Genomic DNA, 23,107 nt, shown 5'->3' with positions numbered 1-23,107 from the left:
AATATAGAATTATTAATGAAGAGGTCCGGCATATGTTTACAGATCTCAGACGCAGTGATTCCATGTTTGCTTTTCTCATGCTTAGGTAGAATTGAGTAGAAGGTCGATATTTTACAAATGAATTACACCAAATGCATACTACATAATTCCTTTTAAGGTCTGTTCACACCTATCCAGCACGACCCGTATTCTGCAGGTGTCCTGCAAGTGCGGATAGTATTCTTTGGTACATTATATGGACGTATTCATACTCCATTCGCGCATGCGCATTTATTTTGATTTTTAAATCCTTTTTAATATTACGAAATTATGTTCACAATACATCTTATATCTATTTTAATAGCTACTGATCTACTGATCATTTTCTATTTTACAATTTAATTTAATTTGGTTAGTAATCATAGTATTATATTATTCTAATGTTAATATACAGCATAATAGGAAAAATAGCTTAAAAACCTATTTACAATCCTTATGCATGCGCATTTATGCATTCATGCGCGTCCATATAGAATGTACTAAAGAATACTGTCCGTACTTGCAGGATTCGGGTCGTGCTGGATAGGTATGAACAGACCTTTAAATATCCAAGCGCATAAAATGGCAAAGTTTCAAAATACTAAATCGTTAGCTAAGTGAAATATAGAAGAGGCTTGTAAAAATAGGGAAAAATAATTTTTCTTTAAAATCAAATTGGTTAGCGACTTTTGCTCGGCCAATATATACTGCGGAGTGTTCCTTTTGGTATTATCGCGACAAATTTGGTTTGTTGTAATGTAATATGTAAATATGAAAAGGCGATGTGTGGCGTAAATGCACAGTGCAGCGTTGGACATGAGTGTGTGAATTGAGTTCGTTTGGTTTCTGCCGTCGCGGTCGTTCTTCGGTTGGAGTACTACTACCTAGGAAACTATTTCTTGTGCGAAAACCTCCTGCAAAGTTCGCGGACTAGCAGTCGGGAGTTATTCAGCAGTCGGCAGTCAGCAAAAGTCACAATGGCGACCGCTACGGTTGAGGCTCGCGAGAAATCTTTTCAGGACTACCGCATCAAATTGATGGAATACAAGGAGGTTGAATCGCGCCTCAAAGAAAGTTAGTTTCAAATTGCTTCTAAAGCTCCACGTCTTTCTCTTTCTGCTCTACGTTTTTGATAATATTTTGTCACATCTTTACTGAGTCGTCTAACCAGGTTATGTGTTTGTGCAAAGTCACTTTTTGACAGAAGCCCTTTGATTTTTTTTGGTTTTTAAAATATATACTTGTGAATTGGCTCTCTCAATGTCTATATTACAATGCTTATTGCATTTTTTTGTTTTTTTGTTAAATGTCAACTAACATCAATAATACACAATAATTGATTAAATGATGACTATTGAGTTATTTTATGCCAACATATTGTATGAATTATTATTAATTAATTTATTTTAATTGAATATTGAAGGGAATACTTATACTACCAAAATTCAATAAAATTATTTTCATTGACAAGATATATTTTCATATTGAAAACAAATACTATTATAAAATTTTTATTTTTTGAAATCTTTTTCATTTTTCATTAATTTTTATTTTCAGTGAGAGAACAACTGAAAGATTTGACTAAACAATATGATAAGAGCGAAAACGACTTGAAAGCTCTTCAGAGCGTTGGACAAATCGTCGGAGAAGTCTTAAAACAATTGACAGAAGAAAAATGTAAGTCTTTATATGTATTTATGACACATTATGTTATTTAATTTTTTTTATAACGATTACTCGACACTTTCAGTCATTGTAAAAGCCACTAATGGTCCTCGATACGTTGTGGGATGCCGTCGGCAATTGGACAAATCCAAATTACGCGGTGGAACTCGAGTAGCTTTGGACATGACTACCCTCACTGTAATGAGACATTTACCGCGGGAAGTAGATCCATTAGTTTATAATATGAGTCACGAAGATCCCGGAGACGTTACTTACTCGGCTATCGGTGGTCTTCAAGAACAAATTCGTGAATTACGAGAGGTATTACTTTTTATAAGTGAATATATTTATTGCTATAAAAATTATTTGCTTCAAATATATCATTTTTTTTTCTTAGGTTATTGAACTGCCTCTTATGAATCCAGAATTATTTTTACGGGTTGGAATTACTCCACCTAAAGGTTGTTTATTGTATGGCCCTCCCGGTACTGGAAAAACCCTACTTGCTCGCGCTGTAGCTTCTCAATTGGATGCAAACTTCTTGAAGGTATATTAATAAAATATATATATAATTTTGTTTGCAGTAGAGTGAAAAATATACGATTCATATCGATCAGCTAAGATATTCTGTCCAACAAAATAAAAAAGTATATGTTGGAGGTTCATAACAAAGTTTTTCGATCAATAGGAATCGACACATTTAGAATGTCGACTTCAAATATTACTAAATTGAAATATGTCATGTTTATGATGCATATTTATTGGTTTACAATTTTTTATTTTATTTCAGGTAGTATCCAGCGCTATAGTTGATAAATATATTGGCGAGAGTGCAAGATTAATTCGAGAAATGTTCAACTATGCTCGTGATCATCAACCGTGTATTATATTCATGGATGAAATTGATGCTATTGGTAAAAAGATAAACAATGCATAACAATACTATCAACAATTTAATAATTGATAATTGTAAAGCTGTTAAATCTTGTATTTTAAATCAATTTTAGGCGGGCGAAGGTTTTCAGAAGGTACATCTGCTGATCGTGAAATTCAACGTACTCTAATGGAACTTTTGAATCAGGTTATGACATGTTTATATTGATATATTTGAAAAACATTAATTTTTCTCTTCTCCCTGAAGTTCAATTGTAATCACATTCAATTTATTTTTACTACATATTTATTGAAATTAGTAACAAAGAACTAACTTAAATCTTGTATATTCTTAGATGGATGGCTTTGACTCACTGGGTCAAGTAAAAATGATAATGGCCACCAATAGACCCGATACTTTAGATCCTGCTTTATTGCGACCTGGCAGATTAGACAGGAAGATTGAAATTCCCCTTCCTAATGAACAAGCAAGGTTTTTAATTTTTAACTTACCTAAAATAAATATATGTACTATAGATTAAAAATTAATGATTCGTTTTGTTTATCTAATTTTTAGACTTGAAATTCTAAAAATCCACGCTGGACCTATTGCAAAACACGGCGAAATAGATTACGAAGCTGTAGTGAAGCTATCCGACGCATTTAATGGAGCCGATCTTCGTAATGTGTGCACTGAAGCTGGACTGTTTGCGATACGTGTGGAGAGAGAATATATAATTCAGGTATATTTATAATATAATAATAATGGATCGAAAAATCGACATTGTATAAATTAATCAAACCTTAACGTATTTTTTAAACATTTCTTTTTCAGGAGGATTTGATGAAAGCAGTGCGAAAAGTTGGTGATAATAAAAAATTGGAAAGTAAACTTGATTATAAGCCTGTATGATTTTTCTAAATTGTAATACATATATAAATATGTTCACGGTATCATTTGTAATTGTATAATTATTTCAAATAAATAATGAAAATCTTTTTATAATATATATCTTAGTATTTTAATTGTATGTACCCACTCTCTTTTTACTTTAAATGGATCAAAATGTATGCAATTAAATACATTTTGAAGACTTACATACATTGTTCCACTTTGTTGTAATTGTTCATATGGATATAACGAAAATTATTATTGAAAGTTTTCAGAGGTTTTTTTTATTTATGTCACGTTTATACAATACATTCAGAATAAAAAAAATTAATCAAATTGGAAAATATTCTTTAATTATTACAAATACAACTAATAACAATCGCCGTAATCAGTTGTGTTAGCAACTTTTCCGATAACTAAAAAGGTCAAATTGTGTTAGGTGATGCGCATCATTCACTTACATGTTTTCGAACGTGTTGCATGTATTCGTAAATTAGTGTTGGACATCATTCATAATCACCATGAAAGGTTTTTTAAGTTTAGTCGTGTTTGTGCAAATGACTACAATAAATTGTGAATTTGATTACATCACATGCGAACTCCAACCAAATATTACATACACAAACAGTATTATTACGAGTGTACAAATGGAGCATTTTTCCTTAATGGGTTTCAATACAGTATTTGCATTCGTTGATTCTGTTTATGATTTCCAACAAATCAGATTGTATGTGACGTTTTTTTTCTTGTAATATTCCCATATGTATATCACAACACTATTTTCTATCTCCATAGATTGAAAACGTTACAAAAAAGATTGCAACGTTCAAATTTCAATAATATCCAATTTGTTTTGATCAATTCTTATGACTCTCTTAATGACGATGACGGATTTGATTATATGCAATATTTAACTGGCAATAGTATGCATATTTTTCAAGAAACATCGCCTGATGATGTAATATTATATGGAAGATCAGTTTCAAATAGTGTTCTTATAACTGACAGGTCAATTTTCAATATGATATGTCATCTATTTACAAGTGAAATGAAAAATAAGTGTATCTTTTAATTTTTTGATAAGATGCGGAAGGATTTCTTATCATATAATACCACCATGGAGCTTTGCACAGTTTCCATATGTTAAAGCAGCAATACTATCGACAATATTTGATAATCCTTGTGGGATTTGTAAAGTAAGTAATCCTTATCTGAACTATTGGTTTATACATTTTTATTTGCATATTGCTTTGATTGTAAAATAAGGTAGCAAGTTTCCAATAATCTGCTCAACTTAATTTTAATTTTCAGGTGGATTTTAAGGCTTTGACTAAAACAGAAAATTTGAAGTTTCCAAAAAAATTCATTAAGATGAACATGAATGAAAATAAGACTACAACGAAAGATAATTCATTGCCAAACGTGTTTAACAATTCATTTGAAAACGATGAATTCGTCGAGTCAAAAATTGGTATATTAAATGATACTGAAAATGGCGAGGAGGCATTTCCGAATACGAATGAGAAATATAATAGAAACAGTGAAAATATATCTACAGAAGATGATTTGCCGCTAAAGATCATATTACATTTACCTCACACGCACATTAATTCGGAAAAATTGAGTAAATTCGAGTACTTGGTCCTTAAATTTGGTTATCCTGAATTTCACAGCCATTTACATCCACCAATTGAAAGTTTAGACATGGATTTATCAAACGCTTCGTTGGATAACGTTAAATGTGAAAGAACAAACTCGTCACACGAAGAATTAATTGTATATGAAAATGATAAAAACCAATCTTATAATCCTATTCCGGAACTCATAGATGTTTCCATATCAAAAAGCGATCAGAAAGATATTTTTGAAACGACAGTTGGATATAAAACGTCACAAGAATCATCACAACTTAAAATATTGAACATTTCAAGTGACGATTCGCTTAATGTGTTCAATGACGATGAAATCAATTATAATAATAAGAGCCACAATGATTTATTCAATCATTACTCAAAATTACTGTTCTGGCTGAATGCTACAATATGAATGCTTATGATGTAATAATTAACAACTTCATATTTTACCACCGCTCTCAAATATTTGCTTTGTTCATATTATATGTACATACGTATGTATAATATATATTTATAATGAAAATATTACAAATTTTTACACAATCTTTAGTATGTATTAATGTTTCAAACTACCATCGAATTCATAAATAACACTACCATTGTATGTATCCAAATGTTTCAAGTCTTTTAGCTTTTAATCAGCTGTTTAAAATCTATGTATGCCAAATAACATGGCTTTTTTTTCTATTTAATATTAATATACATATGTACGAAATTTTTTTAAATTTTATAATCAGTTCCTGCATTGTATTGTAATTTGTTTATTGAGAGTTGATAGAAATATTACACTCACTGGCCAATTGGATTGTAAATCAGTTCATAGTGAACAAAAACACCATTGATGGAATAAAAGATATGTAGTAATGTCATAGAGTTCTTATTTTCTGACTTTAAAATTCAAGGGTCAATTCTGTAATTCATACGACTAGTATGTTTCTTGATCAATTCTGTACTTTGCTGATATGCAAATTTGCTGATTTGCTGATAGGCAAAAACTTGTCAATAAATATGCGTGATGTATTTTAATGTTGTTTTATTGAGAATTTTATATCAAAAAAATAATGAAGTTGTGGTTCTTCCACGGCACAAGGGTTAAGCCAGGCTTAAAATATATTGGTATACTTGATGTATATTTAAATAAAAGTAAGATTTTTAGACATAGTACAAGGCTGTATACAGGTGTTTAAAATTAATTTAAAGGCGGTTTATTAATTAAGGGTAATATATAATTGAAAATTATTTTAAAGAGTATTTACTAAGCATATAGGACTTAAATTCGACCATTTTACATTTGAAGTTAGATACTATTTACTTGGAATACTTGCCACTTTAAATAATAAACTTAACACTTTAAATTTAGACAATTTTGACAAAAAAATGTAATTATTTGAAATATGGAGCAGTAGTACAGAAAAATTAATTTAACATATCACAAAAAATTATTTACTCTGATTGACGAGCCTACCAAATTCATGTAACTGCCATGTATTTGTTTATGTATACTGAATGCTCGGTTGCGCCTATCTTCTTATATAATAATTGTCTAATACGTGTGTACTTTTTTTTTATATTAAGTACATTTTAGGATAGGTTTCAACGAACATCATTATTAGTTTTTTTTTCGTAAGGTACTCGCTGTTAACACCATGCTCTGTCTCTCTTTCTCCCCCCATGGATTCGTATATCGTGGAAAGAGACACGGCATAGTGTGGGCTTTGCGCATGTCACTTCAGGCAGTATATAATAATTCAGCAGCTTCCGTTGATCCAAATTGCGATTTTTTACCGATTGCACAAGTGTGTGCATGCAGGCCACTAGTATAACCAATATGTATCTAAGATATATTTGAAGAATGATATAATTTTATGTTTAAAACTGAGTTATAAAGGGTAATGAAAAAATGCGTGTTTCTATACGATTTTTATTAGGAAAAATACAATCATGATAATAAAAACGATCGGATAAGAGATAAAAATGACCACTAACACGAAAGCCATGTGAAACGTAAAAGAGGTAAGTAAAAACGGGACTGGGTCACTGCAAATATGGAAAAAATTAAAATCGATTCGTCGACTTGTCGATAATGTAGGTCGAGATTATCTATCTCTTTCATCATAATTTGAGCCCCACAGGGATGTTTTGTATTTTCAGTTGGTTCTTATTTATTGGAACTGGCTGTAGGTGCAAGGCATTCCTTATGTTTTTTTATGATTATGTATAAATGTATTTTGGTCTGTATATACATATGTTTATATTATTTTTCTTTCTCTCTTTTCTTTTATAAGACATTCTCTTCTTTCTTGTTTTTTATAATTTGTAATTATTATAATTATTGGTTGTTTGTGTATATATACATATGTTTTGTTTTTGTTGTGTAATGTCTTTAGTTATTATTTTGTTTCTTTTCTTGTCTGTTATATTTTTGACCATTGTGGCGCATTAGGAATTCCTGTAATGCTACAATGGTCTAAACTTTAAATAAATAAAGTAACCCTGGCACATGGTAAAGATCTTTCAAATCTCTAACCCCGACCTACGTTAATGACAAGTCAACGAATCGAAAACTAAAAATAACTTTTGCGACACGGTGAACTGGGTCTCAGGTTCGCCATTTGAGACTGCAATCGTGAAACTTATGACTCAACCCGTCGAATTATCGTCTGCGTGTCGTCTCCGCTCCCTGTAGTCTGTCAGTGCCGCCTCGTGTGAGCTACTGTCATACCAACAGGCTGCTTATCTCGCCAACTCGTTTAGGTCCGTCTCGTCGCTCATTGCTAGATATAAGCTCGGGCCTTCCCACGTGGTTCTCAACGGGCGGCTTTACCAGGCGACCAACGGCCGTAGATGTCTAAAGAGCTGGGACGGCTGCGACGACCTGTCACCTATCTCCAATTCAAGGTGGCCGAGGGGTCTCGATCACTTGAGGGGTCTGCGGCGATGTCGGCATCACCAGCGTGCTTTCGTCACACCAGAAGGGCACCAGGAGACACAGGGGACACAGGGCACACAGGGCACACAGGGCACACAGGGCACACAGGACACACTGCCCGATATCTCGTGTTTGTCCTCCCGAGTCGCCGTAGCAAGAGAGACCTCTCAGAGGGAGGCTTTGAGGGAACCGGGTGCTTCGGCTAATTCCTCTGCAGTACCACCGGCAAGAACCGAATGGACAAGTGACAGTTCTATCACCGGTGCTGCCACCCTCTTCTTCGGGGTTAGCACGGTGCAAGTGGATAACTGCCGCTACGAAAATCACATGCGCTACCTCCCGGATCATCCGTTTTTAAGTTATTTTCTTCTTTCTAATGCCTTGTTCTTATCTGAACGTTGGCAACCACCTCATCGATTATTTGCAGAACATATCTACGGCGCTCACATTAGTCCACATGCGCATGTTTCGAAGCCAAGACAACTTCTTCGTGTCAATCCATTTCTACCATATATTTTTCCCATGATTATCAAACGGAGAAATTCGTATTTTGGACCTCGTATAATGTGTCCGAGGTAGTGGCGGATACAGAAAAAACTCACGGGGGGGGGGGCGCTAAAGATATTATGGGGGATGAACGAATGAGACGACTGGCATGTTAATGCACGTGTTTTATTTATGACAGCTGAAGGCAGAGCGAGTAGCCGCTCTCCGAACCCAGCTGAGTTGGTCCCCACTCGCAGGAAGGTAACCAAACTCGACCATGTCGTATAGCGAGCCGCCACAATTGCTTTCTCGATGTACACGGTCTAGGTAAATTTTCTAGAACTAGTGCCGTATCATCGACATATCGTATATTGGTGATTGTTTCACCGCCTATATTAATACCCTATGGAGGATGAACGAATGAGACGACTGGCATGTTAATGCACGTGTTTATTATATGACAGCTGAAGACAGAGTGAGTAGTAGCTCTCCGAACCCAGCCGAGTTGGTTCCCACTCGCAGGAAGGCAACCAAACTCGGCCATGTCGTATAAGCGAGCCGCCACATCACTCCCCCCCCAGCATCAGCGATACCAAAATTACAAAGAAACAAATTTTACAATAGAAAAAAATTATTGTTACACAAAGAGAAAAAATTATTACGTGGGGAGAAAAAAAATTGTTGACGTGGGTCATCCGCTGTGTACATAGGTGTACCGCCCTGAATGGTCGGTAGATTCGAGGGCGGTGACGTCGCGAGCAGGACGGTGGGTGGTCCGATGGTCGCGCCGATGCGATGCGATGCTGCGGCGGCGCCGCTCTTCCGAGGCTGATGTCGGTTGGTGGGGCGGCGGGGGCGGCAGGGGCATCGATGTGGTTGATGATACTCCGAGCTGGACTGTGAGTCGTTGTGGCTCGTGGAGGTGTTGTAGCGCTACCGCCCGTCTCGGCGTGACGACGCTCGTGGGGACGGACGGGGCCTTGATGATGATGATGGTACTGAGGTGGTGTATGTCTTGTGGTGCTGGATGACCGTTCTATGTGTAGTGGATCGCGCATGACTCCACATCCAGCTGTCAAGATCGTCGTCTCATTCGCACCCCCATTTTTTTGCACCTGTCATCGACGTTGTGGCTGGACGTCGGTAGGTAGGTAGGTAGCCGTGTCTGCTCGTTTATTGTCACCCGCGGGCCGCGGCGTGCTGTGTTGATGGCGATGGGGGCGCGGCGAGGCAGGGATGAGCGGCATGTTGAAATTGATCGAGGCTGCGTGGCTCGATGTAGGGGGTCACCAGTATGGAGGATGAACGAATGAGACGACTGGCATGTTAATGCACGTGTTTATTATATGACAGCTGAAGACAGAGTGAGTAGTAGCTCTCCGAACCCAGCCGAGTTGGTTCCCACTCGCAGGAAGGCAACCAAACTCGGCCATGTCGTATAAGCGAGCCGCCACAACCCTTTGCTTCTTGGACAGCATCGTGAAAGATAGATTATGTGTAGGTGTTAAAAAAGATAGGTGACAGGATGCATCCTTGCTTGACGCCTCACTAGGAATCTTATCAGTGAATTAATCATCGACGCGCACTACCGCAATCTGATTCCAATAAATATTTCTTAGAAATTTGACATCTCTGTCATCCAGGCCAATATTTTTTAAAGTTTCCATCGGGCAAACGTGTTGGACACGATCAAAAGTCTTTTCAAAGTCTATAAAGCAGATCGAATGTAAACAAAAAATTGCATTTTTATTTCAATATTCTTAGCTCACAAGTTATTTACATGAAACTTTGAGAACACTATAGAACAGGTGGTCGAGTGAAAAGTTTCGACCGTTTCCCGGCTTATGGAAATTCAGTTGAGTTTGAAAGAGGATCGTTTATTTTTGTTCAATTTGGTACAATGGTTATTGTATGTACGAAGAGGTTTCTTTGGAGATGTGATCTAGTTGAACTCTAGAGGCTCACTCTGCCGGTGGAGGTTGCTGCGTTGGTTTATATATGGAAGTTCTAAGCGTGGCGTGTGCAAAAGATCTCTTTGTTCTCCAGGGCACGTGTTCTCAGGACGAGAGTTTTATAGCTTTGGGGTCAAAGCCAGGACGATGTCCGTAAGAGAATGGGGTCATACGCTTCCTTTGTTTCCAAGACACGTGTATACGAAGCACGTGTCGACCTATTTTCGAGGCGCGTGTTTTATAGGTTCAAGCGCCACACATGAATGCTTTTTCTTTGTTTCCACGAACACGTGTAAATGATTACCACGAGTAAACGATTTTCAGGATATGTGTCGCAGTGGCCTCGTGAGATCATTGTTTGTTGTACTATGTTCCGACCAAGTCTTCATGGTCAGCTTTCGTGGCGTTACGACCAAAGGAGCCGTTTTGGAGGGAGATCGGCGCCGAGCGCGCGTCCCCGCCTCCTATTCGTTTTCCGCGTCGGTCGAGTGAACATCTCCGTTCGCTACCGAGTTGGTTCCCACCACCGAGTCCCGATCAGCTCAGCCTTGATCGGCAGACGATACTGGAAGTACAGCTTCAGTATACGTCCGGTGAGAAGTGAGGAATTCCTGGTCTCTCTTCGTCGAAGTCAGATCACGTAGCCACGTGGTTGAGTGAGGTTATCATAACCTCTTGAACACGTGCGCGCTAATTTCAAGTCGGACTCCCCCCCCCCCCCCTTTTTTTTGCCCCCTGCTTGATCTCTGGATATATATATATATATATATATATATATATATATATATATATATATATATATATATATATATATATATATATATATATATATATATATATATATATATATATATATATATATATATATATATATATATATATATATATATATATATATATATATATATATATATATATATATATATATATATATATATATATATATATATATATATATATATATATATATATATATATATATATATATATATATATATATATATATATATATATATATATATATATATATATATATATATATATATATATATATATATATATATATATATATATATATATATATATATATATATATATATATATATATATATATATATATATATATATATATATATATATAAAATACAGTCACCATACAAACAGAATTATAACCTGTTTTCATTACTATTCAATTTCCCGCCTTTGTCCCGTATCACCCTCACTTACGCACACTGTACGAGAGAGAGAGAGATATACATCGAGCCGAGCCGACAGCAGCAGAGACCAGACCGCAGACGACGACCTGTAGATCCCTTGGAGGAAACCAGCCCCGCCCACGCTTACCACGAGCTTCTACGAAACCGACTTCCGGGGTGCTCTCGAGTTGAACATCCCTGGAGTCTGTACATTTGGTCCTTCGATTCCGTATGTCTTCAGAGCTGGTCTTCCAACGTCGTCGAATCCAGGTTGGTCGTAATTAGCATTTTTCTGTTGTTGTTGCTATTTTTTTGGTCGTCAACGTCCATTTTGTTTTTTCCCGCGTCCATTTTTTCCTTTGTTTGATTTCGTCGCATTTCAATAATGGCGTCTTTGAGTACGCTTAAAAATACGCGGAAAAGAATTCGCGCTCGGTTAACGAGAAACGCGAATCAATTGGGGGACGATCTGAGCATCTTCGAGCTCAGAATCAGGCTCGAAACAATCAGACCATTACTGTCTGAATTCGAAGCGATCCAAGCTCAGATAAACGAGCTGGACCAAGAAGAGGCGCAGGCCTCCGAATCCGTCGTGGACCTATTTGATAGGGAGCATATGGCCGCCTTCGTGCGATGCACCGAAGCAATCAATTTGCGTGAGCCGCAATTGAGCGCTTCACCGTTAGATGGCGCTAACCTCACAATGTCACCTGTACCGCAATCAAATTCGGCAATAAAATTGCCCCGTTTGGAGTTGCCCACCTTCGAAGGCAACGTCCAAAATTGGCCGCTTTTTTCACAACGCTTCTTGGCCGCTATGGCCGGCGAGAGTTCGCAAATCGCCCGGTTCCAATACTTACTAGGAAGCCTAAAAGGAGAGCCCCAACGTTTAGTTGACGGCCTGGAATTAGCTTCAAATGCATTTACGAGCGCGTGGTCCATTTTGGATCAACGCTATAACAACAAAAAAATTGTTGTTCAGTATCACCTTCAGGCATTGCTTGAAGCCGAGCCAGTCGTGAGCAACAATCACGTCAGTCTGCGTCGTCTCATAGATGATGCCAACATGCATGTACGTGCGCTCGTTAACTTGGGCGTCCGGGTCGAGACCTGGAACGAGATTCTGGTGATGTTTATCACCAGAAAACTCGACCGGAGTACACTTCTGCAATGGGAGCTTCAGACTCCCAAGTATGAAGACTGCACGTTTAGCAAAATAATGCATTTTCTAACGTGCCAGTGCCAATCGATGGCAAATGCCGACTTCGTCTTAAAAGGCGAGTCGAATCCTCGACCAAGAACCATTACGAATCCGAAGGCAGCAGTTCTGCATGTGAGGAGGGAACGCCCCTCCTGCATCAGTTGCAGCGGAAGTCATTCTCTGCTAGCCTGTCCATCATTCCGCCAAATGAGCGGTGATGAGCGTAGGTCGAACGCCATAAAACGTCGACTATGTCTCAACTGCTTGAGGCCAGGGCACATAGTTCACGCGTGCCAAACAAAGCAGAGATGCTTCAAATGCGGTCATGCCCATCACACCATGTTACATGACTCAACTCCATACCAAACTTCGCCTTCAAATAAGGCCAAACATTATCGGAGCCCAAAGAAATCAGAGAACGCCAAACCCGTAAAATCATCGTTGGTTTTACACTCGGTGAGACGCGTATCGCATTCTCACGCCCGAACTGTCCTGTTATCCACCGTGGAAGTACAAGTTCGCGGCGGAGATGGGCGTTCGCACAAGGTTCGAGCATTGTTAGATAACGGCTCCGAACTCAACCTCATCTCTGAAGACTTAAGAAGGCGACTCGCCTTAAAGTCGAAAAGGATGGACGTCAACCTGGTAGGAATAGGTTCAAATAGGACGTCCATTACTAGTGGCGCGGTAATTCGAATTCTACCGCGCATCCCCAATCAGGGCTCCAGTGTTGATCTCGATTGCGCAATCATGCCCGAGATCGCGAATCAACTTCCATCGCGCAACGTGTCCGAGATTCGGAGCCATTTGCCGCTTCATCTCCCCCTTGCCGATCCATCATTCGATATTCCCGGTACAGTGGATATGGTGATAGGCAGCGACGCCTATCATGCGATGTTACGCAATGGCAAACGTACCATTTTAGTTCCCTCCAAGTCACGCGGTGACAGAGGAGGACGCATCGCGATGATGAATACAGCTTTCGGCTGGATATTGGGCGGCTCTCTAGAAGCGCCCACAGTTTCAAGTGATTCTCGGAATTGCCATCACACAACGGGTCGTGATCCGTTATCTTGTTTTGGCGCGAGACGTCCAGTCAAGACAGTTACGCGTCCCCTGGACGAATCGCGTATTTCCGCGGTACGAAGATTCCGCTTGCCGAAGCGCAATGTACCCGCGCCCTTTAACCCTCACATCTTTCGACCTTCCCAACCCAGCTCCCATAACTCCTGGCCAGTTCCTAGTTGGCGCACCACTAGTTGCGCAACAGCAGGAGGATCTGGTCGATCAGCCCGGAGCGAGGGTGCTACCACACCAGCACATGCAGCAGCGGCCCCTGGCAGACAGGGTCACAGGAGTAGGTCCTACTACTCCTCCATCAGCAACACCAAGCGAGCAGTCCGGCGAGTAGCTCGACTGCCAGTCGAGCAGCACTCAGTGAATTTGTGCAACGGTGTGGCGAACGTTCATAACGTCCCACATTAAAGTTGGCGCGTTGTTTGTATCTGTGTTGTGGATTCAGTTTATGTGTTTTAACTTAAGTTTTTGAGTTGCTTTTCTTTTATGCTTCTCTTGTTGGTTTGATTGGTGCTTTGTAATAGAGCTATCAGGATAGATTGGGACATATAACGATTGAACAATATTGTTACCTAGCATTGGTGTTGGTTATTTGTTGGTGTTTTGGTTGTTTGTTTGTCTATTTTTTGTTTGTTTCTTGCCGGCTTAGTCAGCTGCTTATGTAGGATGGGAAATTGACGATGGACTAATGTTATTTTGTTTGCTGACTGGGTTATGTGTTGTGTTGTTTTTTATTTTGTTGTTATTTTTTTGCTTATTTGCTTGGTTTTTGTGTATTTCATTAGTCGCTTGTGCACCATTAATTCTTGTTTGTTTTGGAATTCGATCCTCTGACTTCCAACGGGGGGAGTATGTTCCGACCAAGTCTTCATGGTCAGCTTTCGTGGCGTTACGACCAAAGGAGCCGTTTTGGAGGGAGATCGGCGCCGAGCGCGCGTCCCCGCCTCCTATTCGTTTTCCGCGTCGGTCGAGTGAACATCTCCGTTCGCTACCGAGTTGGTTCCCACCACCGAGTCCCGATCAGCTCAGCCTTGGTCGGCAGACGATACTGGAAGTACAGCTTCAGTATACGTCCGGTGAGAAGTGAGGAATTCCTGGTCTCTCTTCGTCGAAGTCAGATCACGTAGCCACGTGGTTGAGTGAGGTTATCATAACCTCTTGAACACGTGCGCGCTAATTTCAAGTCGGACTCCCCCCCCCCCCCCTTTTTTTTGCCCCCTGCTTGATCTCTGGATATATATATATATATATATATATATATATATATATATATATATATATATATATATATATATATATATATATATATATATATATATATATATATATATATATATATATATATATATATATATATATATATATATATATATATATATATATATATATATAAAATACAGTCACCATACAAACAGAATTATAACCTGTTTTCATTACTATTCAATTTCCCGCCTTTGTCCCGTATCACCCTCACTTACGCACACTGTACGAGAGAGAGAGAGAGATATACATCGAGCCGAGCCGACAGCAGCAGAGACCAGACCGCAGACGACGACCTGTAGATCCCTTGGAGGAAACCAGCCCCGCCCACGCTTACCACGAGCTTCTACGAAACCGACTTCCGGGGTGCTCTCGAGTTGAACATCCCTGGAGTCTGTACATACTATATGCCTACAACACTTTTTGTATTTTCATTTTGTTATCATAGGAAAAACAATATAGACAAAAAGAGTACTGGAATGGTACCCGAGAAAATGTAAAAGGGTTAAAGAAAGATGAGTTGACAAAATTTATAATGTGAGATGGATGAGAGTTTCGCAAATGTGTGATGACGATTGTGGCGCCCCCAGATTTTGAACGCATTCCGGTCCGTCACTCTTTTCGCATGACTCTGTGTATACGATCAAGTAATTCCAGATCACCGGATGAATTGGTCACACGGTGAAAATACCATACGATGAAAAGGTCACACGGTGAAATGACCGTGAAACAAGCGAAAGGACGAGGAATGATTGGCTCTTGTGATTTGCACTAGCACCCTGCCACCCTTAAACCTTTCATTATCACATTCATTTATTTTTCTTGTCAGTTGTTTTTGTCCGACTAACTGAATGCTAGATAGAAAACCGGGACAACTGACTTATGGACCATGATACGGGACACAGATTTAGGTTCACTGCGTACGGTTATGGCTGAATATATGTATGTTGTTCTGTAATAATAAGAAATGATTACGTTGCAGGCTTGTGTAGCAAACGACGGTAAAGGGAAAGGGACGGGGGGGAAATCAGATAATCGCAATCGGTCAGGTGACAGTTGTCATTGAGGCGACTATGTCAAGTGCCGAGATGTCGCCAGATCCGCCTCCGCAGGAATCACAAGCTCCACAGGAGATACAAACTCCACAGGAGACACAAAACCAACTCGATCCTGAAGGTCTCGTGGAAATTTATATTCCAAATTAGTTTGTAGAACTGTTTCATTTCTTTATATAGTAATTACCAATTTAACGTGTCAATTTTATCCCCCAACAGAGTTCGACATGTTAGATGCACGATTGGATGATCTGAATACAGTTTTAGATGCGATGGAGATGAAGAATGATCGAATCCATGCAGAGTTTGCTAAATTACTTCAATCCAATAAGGAAATACGAGAGGAATTGAAGAAAGAGATTGGCCCGTCCCGCAACCATGGAAATAAAAGTTAATTCATTAAGATGTTTAAAAATAATGATATAGTCTTGTTCTTCATAATTATATGTATATTATCGTTGTTATTTTAATGTGTAAACATTCTCATACGAAAGATCTAAAATGCTTATATTATTTAAATATAAATATTTTAAAGTTTATGTATTTCTGCATTCCATCTAATTTAACGATGTATGGAAGTTTTTAAGTCATTGTTGTAACAAGAATTAAAATATCCAGGATACTTCTGATTTTTGTAAAAGTGATGTGTCTGCTGGATTAACATACATGTATAGATCAATAAAACTTGGAACAATAATGTAAATAAAAAAATTAGACAATATTTTTATCTCATTTGCTTGTAAACAATTTAAAATAAATAATATAAATTTTAAAAGTTTATTTTATTGTTGTTTTTACACATTGCAATATATTATATGTATTTATAAAAAAATAAATATACAACAAAATGACTAGAATTTGTTGAAAAAAATAAAACTTGTTCAATACTTTGTGCATAATATAAATATAGAGATCAATTTCATTTTTATTTAATACTTTACGTTCAACATACACACATGTGTATTTGAAAATGCAGTGCAACTACATTAATTGATTTATTATTCCATTGTACCTTAACATCATTTTGATAGTATACATACATATATCAAGGTATACAAGTTTAAATAGCTAATTTATGCATTCATTGTAATAATAAAATTTCTTTGAGTGTATAAACAGTAAAAGTATACATGATTTAGATTAGTAGCCTTTTGGGCAATTGGATAAATTTTATTATAGATTACTGAGTTTATAATTAAATTAAAATTTTACGAAATTGTTAAGCATAATTATTTGTTCTATAAAATAAAATATATAAAAAATTACATTATTGAGGTCATATTATTGAATTACCCTCAGGTCATATGTAGGTTGTTGATCACTGATTTTAGAAGCCATTTTAAGCAAATCTACATATGCAGTTGTAATTAAAATATTGTTACATTTTTCTAGAGAAAGCAAATAATCACACAATGTATACATACATACATATATAAGTATTTAACTAATTAAATTGCAGAAAAGCTAAATTATCTTATTAATCTTGTAATGGATATTCAGTTGCCATTATGGAATCAGAATCCATGGAATTTGAGGATTTTGTTAGCAGTCCTGAATTTCCCATAAGTGCAAAATCCATGTCCTCCATATCTTTACTATATCTTTAAAAGAATAAAAGCATAGTAAGAAATAGATGTTTCTAATAAATTGATATCTATATCATAGTGTTGTCATAACTTGTTTTATTACCTGCTTCGTGGTCTACTTGAAACCTCACCACTTTCATTATCTCCCAATAAATCAGATTCATCAGTTGCACTCAAAGACATCTGGGAGCCTATAATTGTAATTTAATATTTAATAACGACAAAGCCAACTTATATTAACAGATAATATTCTTTATATCTACCTGCTTTGAAAATATTGTTATTAGACAAGTATTCAGAGGATAAATATGGCGGAAGATCCGGATCTGACATTTCTCCAGCTTCACCATCTCCCACTAATTCCTCAACAACATTCAGCCACTGTGCATTGTGACATCGAAAACGTTCCACCTAAGAAATATACTATTATAGATATTGTGTATATGTATAGTAGGTTATATATCAATCTATCAGTGGTAAATGTAATTTTCGTCATTACACACGCAATTAAGACTGCGATGGAGATAACTAGAATTCCATCAACTGCCAATAAATAATACATGTGTATATAAATATAATAAAATTTTAGAAAGAAATTTATATTAATATAGAAAATAAAACTAAGTATTTACTTTAATTCTAACTGCCCATTCAGAATTAGTTTGAGTAATGACATCAAGACAAGATTCACATAATTTTCTTATTTCTAAATTCTTATCTTGAATAAGGTCAATCAAATACGCTGGAGCTTCTGAAATGAAGATAAAAAAATGTGCCCAAATTTTATATGATAAATATATTATAATACTTCCATATGTACATACATATATGTATACATACATCAAAATTAAAATATAATAAATGTATTGTAATACCTGTATTGTTGATCAAGTGAGCAGCTGATGATGGATGTCTCAGCAATTGTCGAAAAGCGAATACTATTTGTAAAACCAATTCATCGTCTTCTTGGCGTGCTCGCAATAGTTGAACGAGTAGTGTTGGTATTCCATTAGCACATAAACCTACTGCAGCCGCTTCTTCACCGGCAATAGCTCCTGCTACCACCACAGTACCCAAAATTACTTCTTCATTAGCCGTGGAGTCTGAAACATTTACAAGGAGTACGTGCATTGTAATGAAATATTCTGATTGTACAAAGGAGAAAGTTAGTAATGTTTTTTCATTAATTTATACCATTAATTTATTTATAACTATATGTATAAAGTGTAAATGATAATTACCTGGATTCAATATATTGGATAAGAATGAATTAAAATTATATTGCTTCACTAGAGCGTGTATGTCTAGATCAGGTTGTAAGATGTTTCCAAGAATTCCTAAGCATTCTACAACAAAAGCCTCGTCAACCCAATTGGTTGTTGTTATAACGCTTGCTATGTCTCCTACAAACTCCTAGAAAATTTGAATGTATGTAAGTTCTAAGGTACATATATTCAAGTTATCTAATATAAAGTTGTCATTGATGTATCTATTTATGAACATACATGAAATTGAAGTATTTACATATACAGATTTTATAAATCTTACAATAAATAAATGTTTATTTTCCGAATGCTGAGATAAGTTGCGGATAAGTTTAATTAAAAGCAAATCAGTCGCACGAAATGCTCGAGCAGCCAGAGCAGCTAAACGGCCAGATCCAGCCATCAACGCAGCACATCGTGGTTGTAGAGACAGATTTACTGCAAGTGCAGCCAATTCCGTTCGCTGGATTCCATCTTTGCTTAGTAAAACCATATCAGTCACCTGAAAGTATATTTAATTAATAGTAATAACAGCTTAGTTTTTACTTTATCTATGTACAAAGTAACAATAGATGAAGTTTTGTGATCATGCGATAATTTGAACTCGAGATTTTGACTGATTCGAGCTTTGAATCGATCACTGATCACATTTTCATGATCTAAATGCTTTCATAGCTGGTATGTGTGAACGTGTATGTACATTTCAATATCGAATTTTGTTTTTTATACTTCCTATATTCCTCAAATACATAGATAAAGTCGTGGGTTGATCACATCCGATTTTTTAAAATTTTAAAGTATGTAATACGAACCAGGGTAGCACAATCAGTGTGAGCAAACATTGCTTTGACTCTATCGTCCATACTCAGATGATATAAAGCTTTTGTTATGATTGATGTATGTTTATCATCACCTAAAGATAATTAATGTTTATTAAAACGTCAACAGTAATTCAATAATGTATAATACTACGAACATAAACTTACTAATATACGAAATAAGTTTAGGAAGAAGTCCAATTTTGACCATTCGATTTCTCAATTTAGTGTCAAATGTAAGATTGAACAATAAACGAAGTGTAACATTTAGCAAGTCTGGACTAGATGCACCAGCGTCTAATAAATCTGGGAATCTATCAACAAAACCCAAATTAACCATTGCATCTTTGTTTTCTTTATACACAGAGAGTTTCAAGAGAAATGAAATGATCAAAATCGACAAGTCCACGTTTGAGTGTCTCTGCAAAGCTCCAATCAACAATCCAACTATGTCTTTTTTGTGCATTTTTTCTTCGACTTTGATATTATCTGCTATATTGAGCAATAAATAAAACGCCACACGTAGAAGTTGTTCTTGTCTTTTAGTCAACGCCTTGAGTTTTCGTTTTAATTGCTCTTCGTCACTTTTAGGAGATTCGGCCATGTTGCACAATTCTTCGTGATAACTTTTATTGAGAGATCGAGAATTTCTGTTTCCGGGATTCATGTCGGCAACAGCCCACGTGCCAGATTTCGGACGTCGTTTAGGTTCAGGAATTTTGCTTTTTGGTAAATCAATCTACAGCACCACATTTTTGTGTCATTAAAATTATTTATTTATTAACACTTTAAATATAATTGAAATTTATAATAACGAATGTACTAACTTTTTCAGTACTGACGACTGATTTGACTTTTCCATCGAGGCTTTCTTTCCATTGGTCAAATCTTTTCAATTCAAAATCAATAACATCCATACACAGTGAACCGATTTTATACTGAAGTATAATAGGATGAAATTCATTATATGTTGAAAATGAAAAAAATGTAAATACAATATTTGTACTCAATTCGATGCTTTTTTTCCATTCTTCCCTTAATACTCTCGATAGTGCACTCAGCAACGCCTCTATATAAGGAGAATTTTTAAAACATAAAATGTCAACTTTCAAAACAAAATAATTTTATAAAATATTGAAAACATAAAACATTGTACATACCGTTTTTTGATAATTCAATTAAATTATCAGGATTTCTAGCTAGTTGTAAAATTAAAGCCGATCCTTTAATTTTATCTTGAATATCTTCGTACAATAGCTCTATATATTGATCGACGGCATTTATAGTGGCCGTAGCTCCATCTATAGGCCCCATTGTGGTTTCCCTCGGCTTCGAGTGGCTATCCCTTTTTATACGCAAGTTTGAACTTAAATCTAAAAAAGAAAAATAATTAAAACAAAACATCAGCAATATACATAGAGTAAAATATTGAAGACGAATTTGGCACTGACTTAAGCTTTCGTTTCGATTTTTCAAGAACTCTATCAAATATTCCACTTCATTAAGTTGTGAAGGATGAATTAAATCGCATTTATCTACCACTCGTTTAGCTAATGCGGCACTATCGGTAGCAGCATTTAATCCTGGCAGCTTGATTAACTTGTGCAAGTCCTATAGATTGAATTTAATACATTAAAAACTAGTATCGATGTATCTACAAAATACACATACAACAAAAGCAATCAGAATTCTCTGCACTCCCACTATACAGGCATATTCGCTATCCAATAAGCGACTTGAAATTTAGGATACTTAAACATTGGGGTCATATTGCCAGAGACTTACTACCACAAATTACTACATTTCATAAAAAACAATATCAATAATATAACAAAAGAAAAATTTATTTTCAAATAATTATTTCGATATCAGAATAAACTTGTGAATCAATTTTGTTACGATTCTAAGCTCAACGGTGCGCATCTAATTTTTCAATATTGCAAAATCTATGTATAACATGGTTAAAAGAAAAAGGAAACGCTACGAAGCATACATAATATTTATGACGAGCTACATTTGCCGTAATGTCATATATGCGAATTTGAAGCTCTATCTAATATGTACTTTTTTCTAATTCGACCAGCTGATAATAACAATCAAAGAAATGAATGTATGTATGTATGTAAGTGATTGAGAAATTACCTCTTTGACATTCACTGACATAGATGTTGAAAAAAGATGTAATTGCGTGTTGTATTGTATTGTAATAGGAAAGTGTGTTGAAAGGGGTGCGACTGACCTTGGTGTGGTGTTGAATTTGTTCTCCGGTCGAGTGGAGGATGGCAGCCTGCAGGGTGTAGTGGAGGAGCAGCGCCGGCTGCGAAGGGTGGACTTCGAGGCCGCGGGGGCCAGATCGTGTGCCGCTGAACCACAACCAACCACAAGCACAAACGTAAACGTCACGTAAACACTTGAGGGAAATACCGTTGCAGTGAAGTACCGTTGCAGCAGGTGAGAAGCGCGGCTCTGCATGCGCCACTGCCACCACTCACGCCAGCACCACCAGCAAAAGCAGCCCCACGCCAATGCCAGCGCTCCAGCCCACCACTCACGCCCACTAACTGTCATCGACTGTCATCTCTGCTCTCCGCTCTCCGCTCTCCATTTCTCTCCCCTCCACTCGCGTACCACTACACCGCACGACACGGCACTACCGCACTACTGCACTACACGAAAACTTACACCTCGCACATTGCGCATACGAAACTCGTGAATACGGAATATGTGCCACTCGAGTTCGCGTTAGTATGATACATATCGATGGGTGGAATTTTCGGGTGCCAGATTGAATATTATGGGCCCTTCTGACGTTGGCTGATTCGAGGTCTGTTCGGTTCGGTGATTACTAGTCAAATGTGAACCGGTCATAGGACAACCGGTCGCTCTAGATCGGTCACACGTGATCACCCGTCACACTAAAACTGGTCACGAGAAAACTGGTCAAACCCTAAAATCGGTCAACCAGTTTTCTCGTGACCGATTTTAGGGTGTGACCAGTTTTCTCGTGACCAGTTTTAGGGTGTGACCAGTTTTACGTTTACCGTCTGTTCATACTGTAGGCATATAGTACAACTGAAATGATCTCATCAGGTCACTGCGACACATATCCAGGAAAGTCATTAACGCATGGCACACGCTCGCCTCGTCAAAAGGTCGACACGTGTTTCTATACACGTGTCTTGGAAACAAAGGAAGAACTC

General features: G+C 37.1%; 4 protein-coding genes across 4 annotated transcripts; 3 read left to right on the top strand and 1 right to left on the bottom strand.

The window, feature by feature from the left end:
• The first annotated feature begins 809 nt into the window (after positions 1–809).
• Rpt4 (Regulatory particle triple-A ATPase 4) lies at positions 810–3,566 on the top strand. The gene is made up of 9 exons (XM_077446713.1): positions 810–1,092; positions 1,576–1,695; positions 1,769–2,004; positions 2,081–2,230; positions 2,474–2,597; positions 2,691–2,764; positions 2,913–3,049; positions 3,134–3,299; positions 3,392–3,566. Exons 1-9 carry the CDS (start codon positions 996–998, stop codon positions 3,467–3,469), a joined length of 1,182 nt encoding a protein of 393 aa, XP_077302839.1. The 5' UTR covers positions 810–995; the 3' UTR covers positions 3,470–3,566.
• A 323-nt stretch (positions 3,567–3,889) lies between these two features.
• Positions 3,890–6,106, top strand: LOC143923200 (uncharacterized). Its single transcript, XM_077446754.1, has 4 exons — positions 3,890–4,175; positions 4,244–4,456; positions 4,533–4,644; positions 4,760–6,106. The coding sequence occupies exons 1-4, from the start codon at positions 3,970–3,972 to the stop codon at positions 5,492–5,494; spliced, it is 1,266 nt and encodes a 421-aa protein (XP_077302880.1). The 5' UTR covers positions 3,890–3,969; the 3' UTR covers positions 5,495–6,106.
• A 10,069-nt stretch (positions 6,107–16,175) lies between these two features.
• LOC143910094 (uncharacterized) lies at positions 16,176–17,009 on the top strand. Its single transcript, XM_077428461.1, has 2 exons — positions 16,176–16,359; positions 16,458–17,009. The coding sequence occupies exons 1-2, from the start codon at positions 16,257–16,259 to the stop codon at positions 16,631–16,633; spliced, it is 279 nt and encodes a 92-aa protein (XP_077284587.1). The 5' UTR covers positions 16,176–16,256; the 3' UTR covers positions 16,634–17,009.
• Kap3 (kinesin associated protein 3) lies at positions 17,003–22,509 on the bottom strand. Its single transcript, XM_077428460.1, has 14 exons — positions 22,348–22,509; positions 22,147–22,270; positions 21,359–21,518; positions 21,068–21,280; positions 20,735–20,976; positions 20,076–20,646; positions 19,902–20,002; positions 19,373–19,591; positions 19,066–19,237; positions 18,700–18,927; positions 18,457–18,575; positions 18,088–18,235; positions 17,928–18,015; positions 17,003–17,839 (listed from the first exon to the last, which is right to left on the bottom strand). Exons 1-14 carry the CDS (start codon positions 22,473–22,475, stop codon positions 17,716–17,718), a joined length of 2,637 nt encoding a protein of 878 aa, XP_077284586.1. The 5' UTR covers positions 22,476–22,509; the 3' UTR covers positions 17,003–17,715.
• Between the last annotated feature and the right edge of the window lie 598 nt (positions 22,510–23,107).

This window comes from Arctopsyche grandis, chromosome 3 (genome assembly GCF_051622035.1).
Source record: "Arctopsyche grandis isolate Sample6627 chromosome 3, ASM5162203v2, whole genome shotgun sequence".
In the NCBI taxonomy this organism is placed as follows: Eukaryota; Metazoa; Arthropoda; class Insecta; order Trichoptera; family Hydropsychidae; genus Arctopsyche; species Arctopsyche grandis.
Note: the sequence above shows the minus strand (reverse complement) of the source record. Positions and strands in the feature narration are given on the sequence as shown.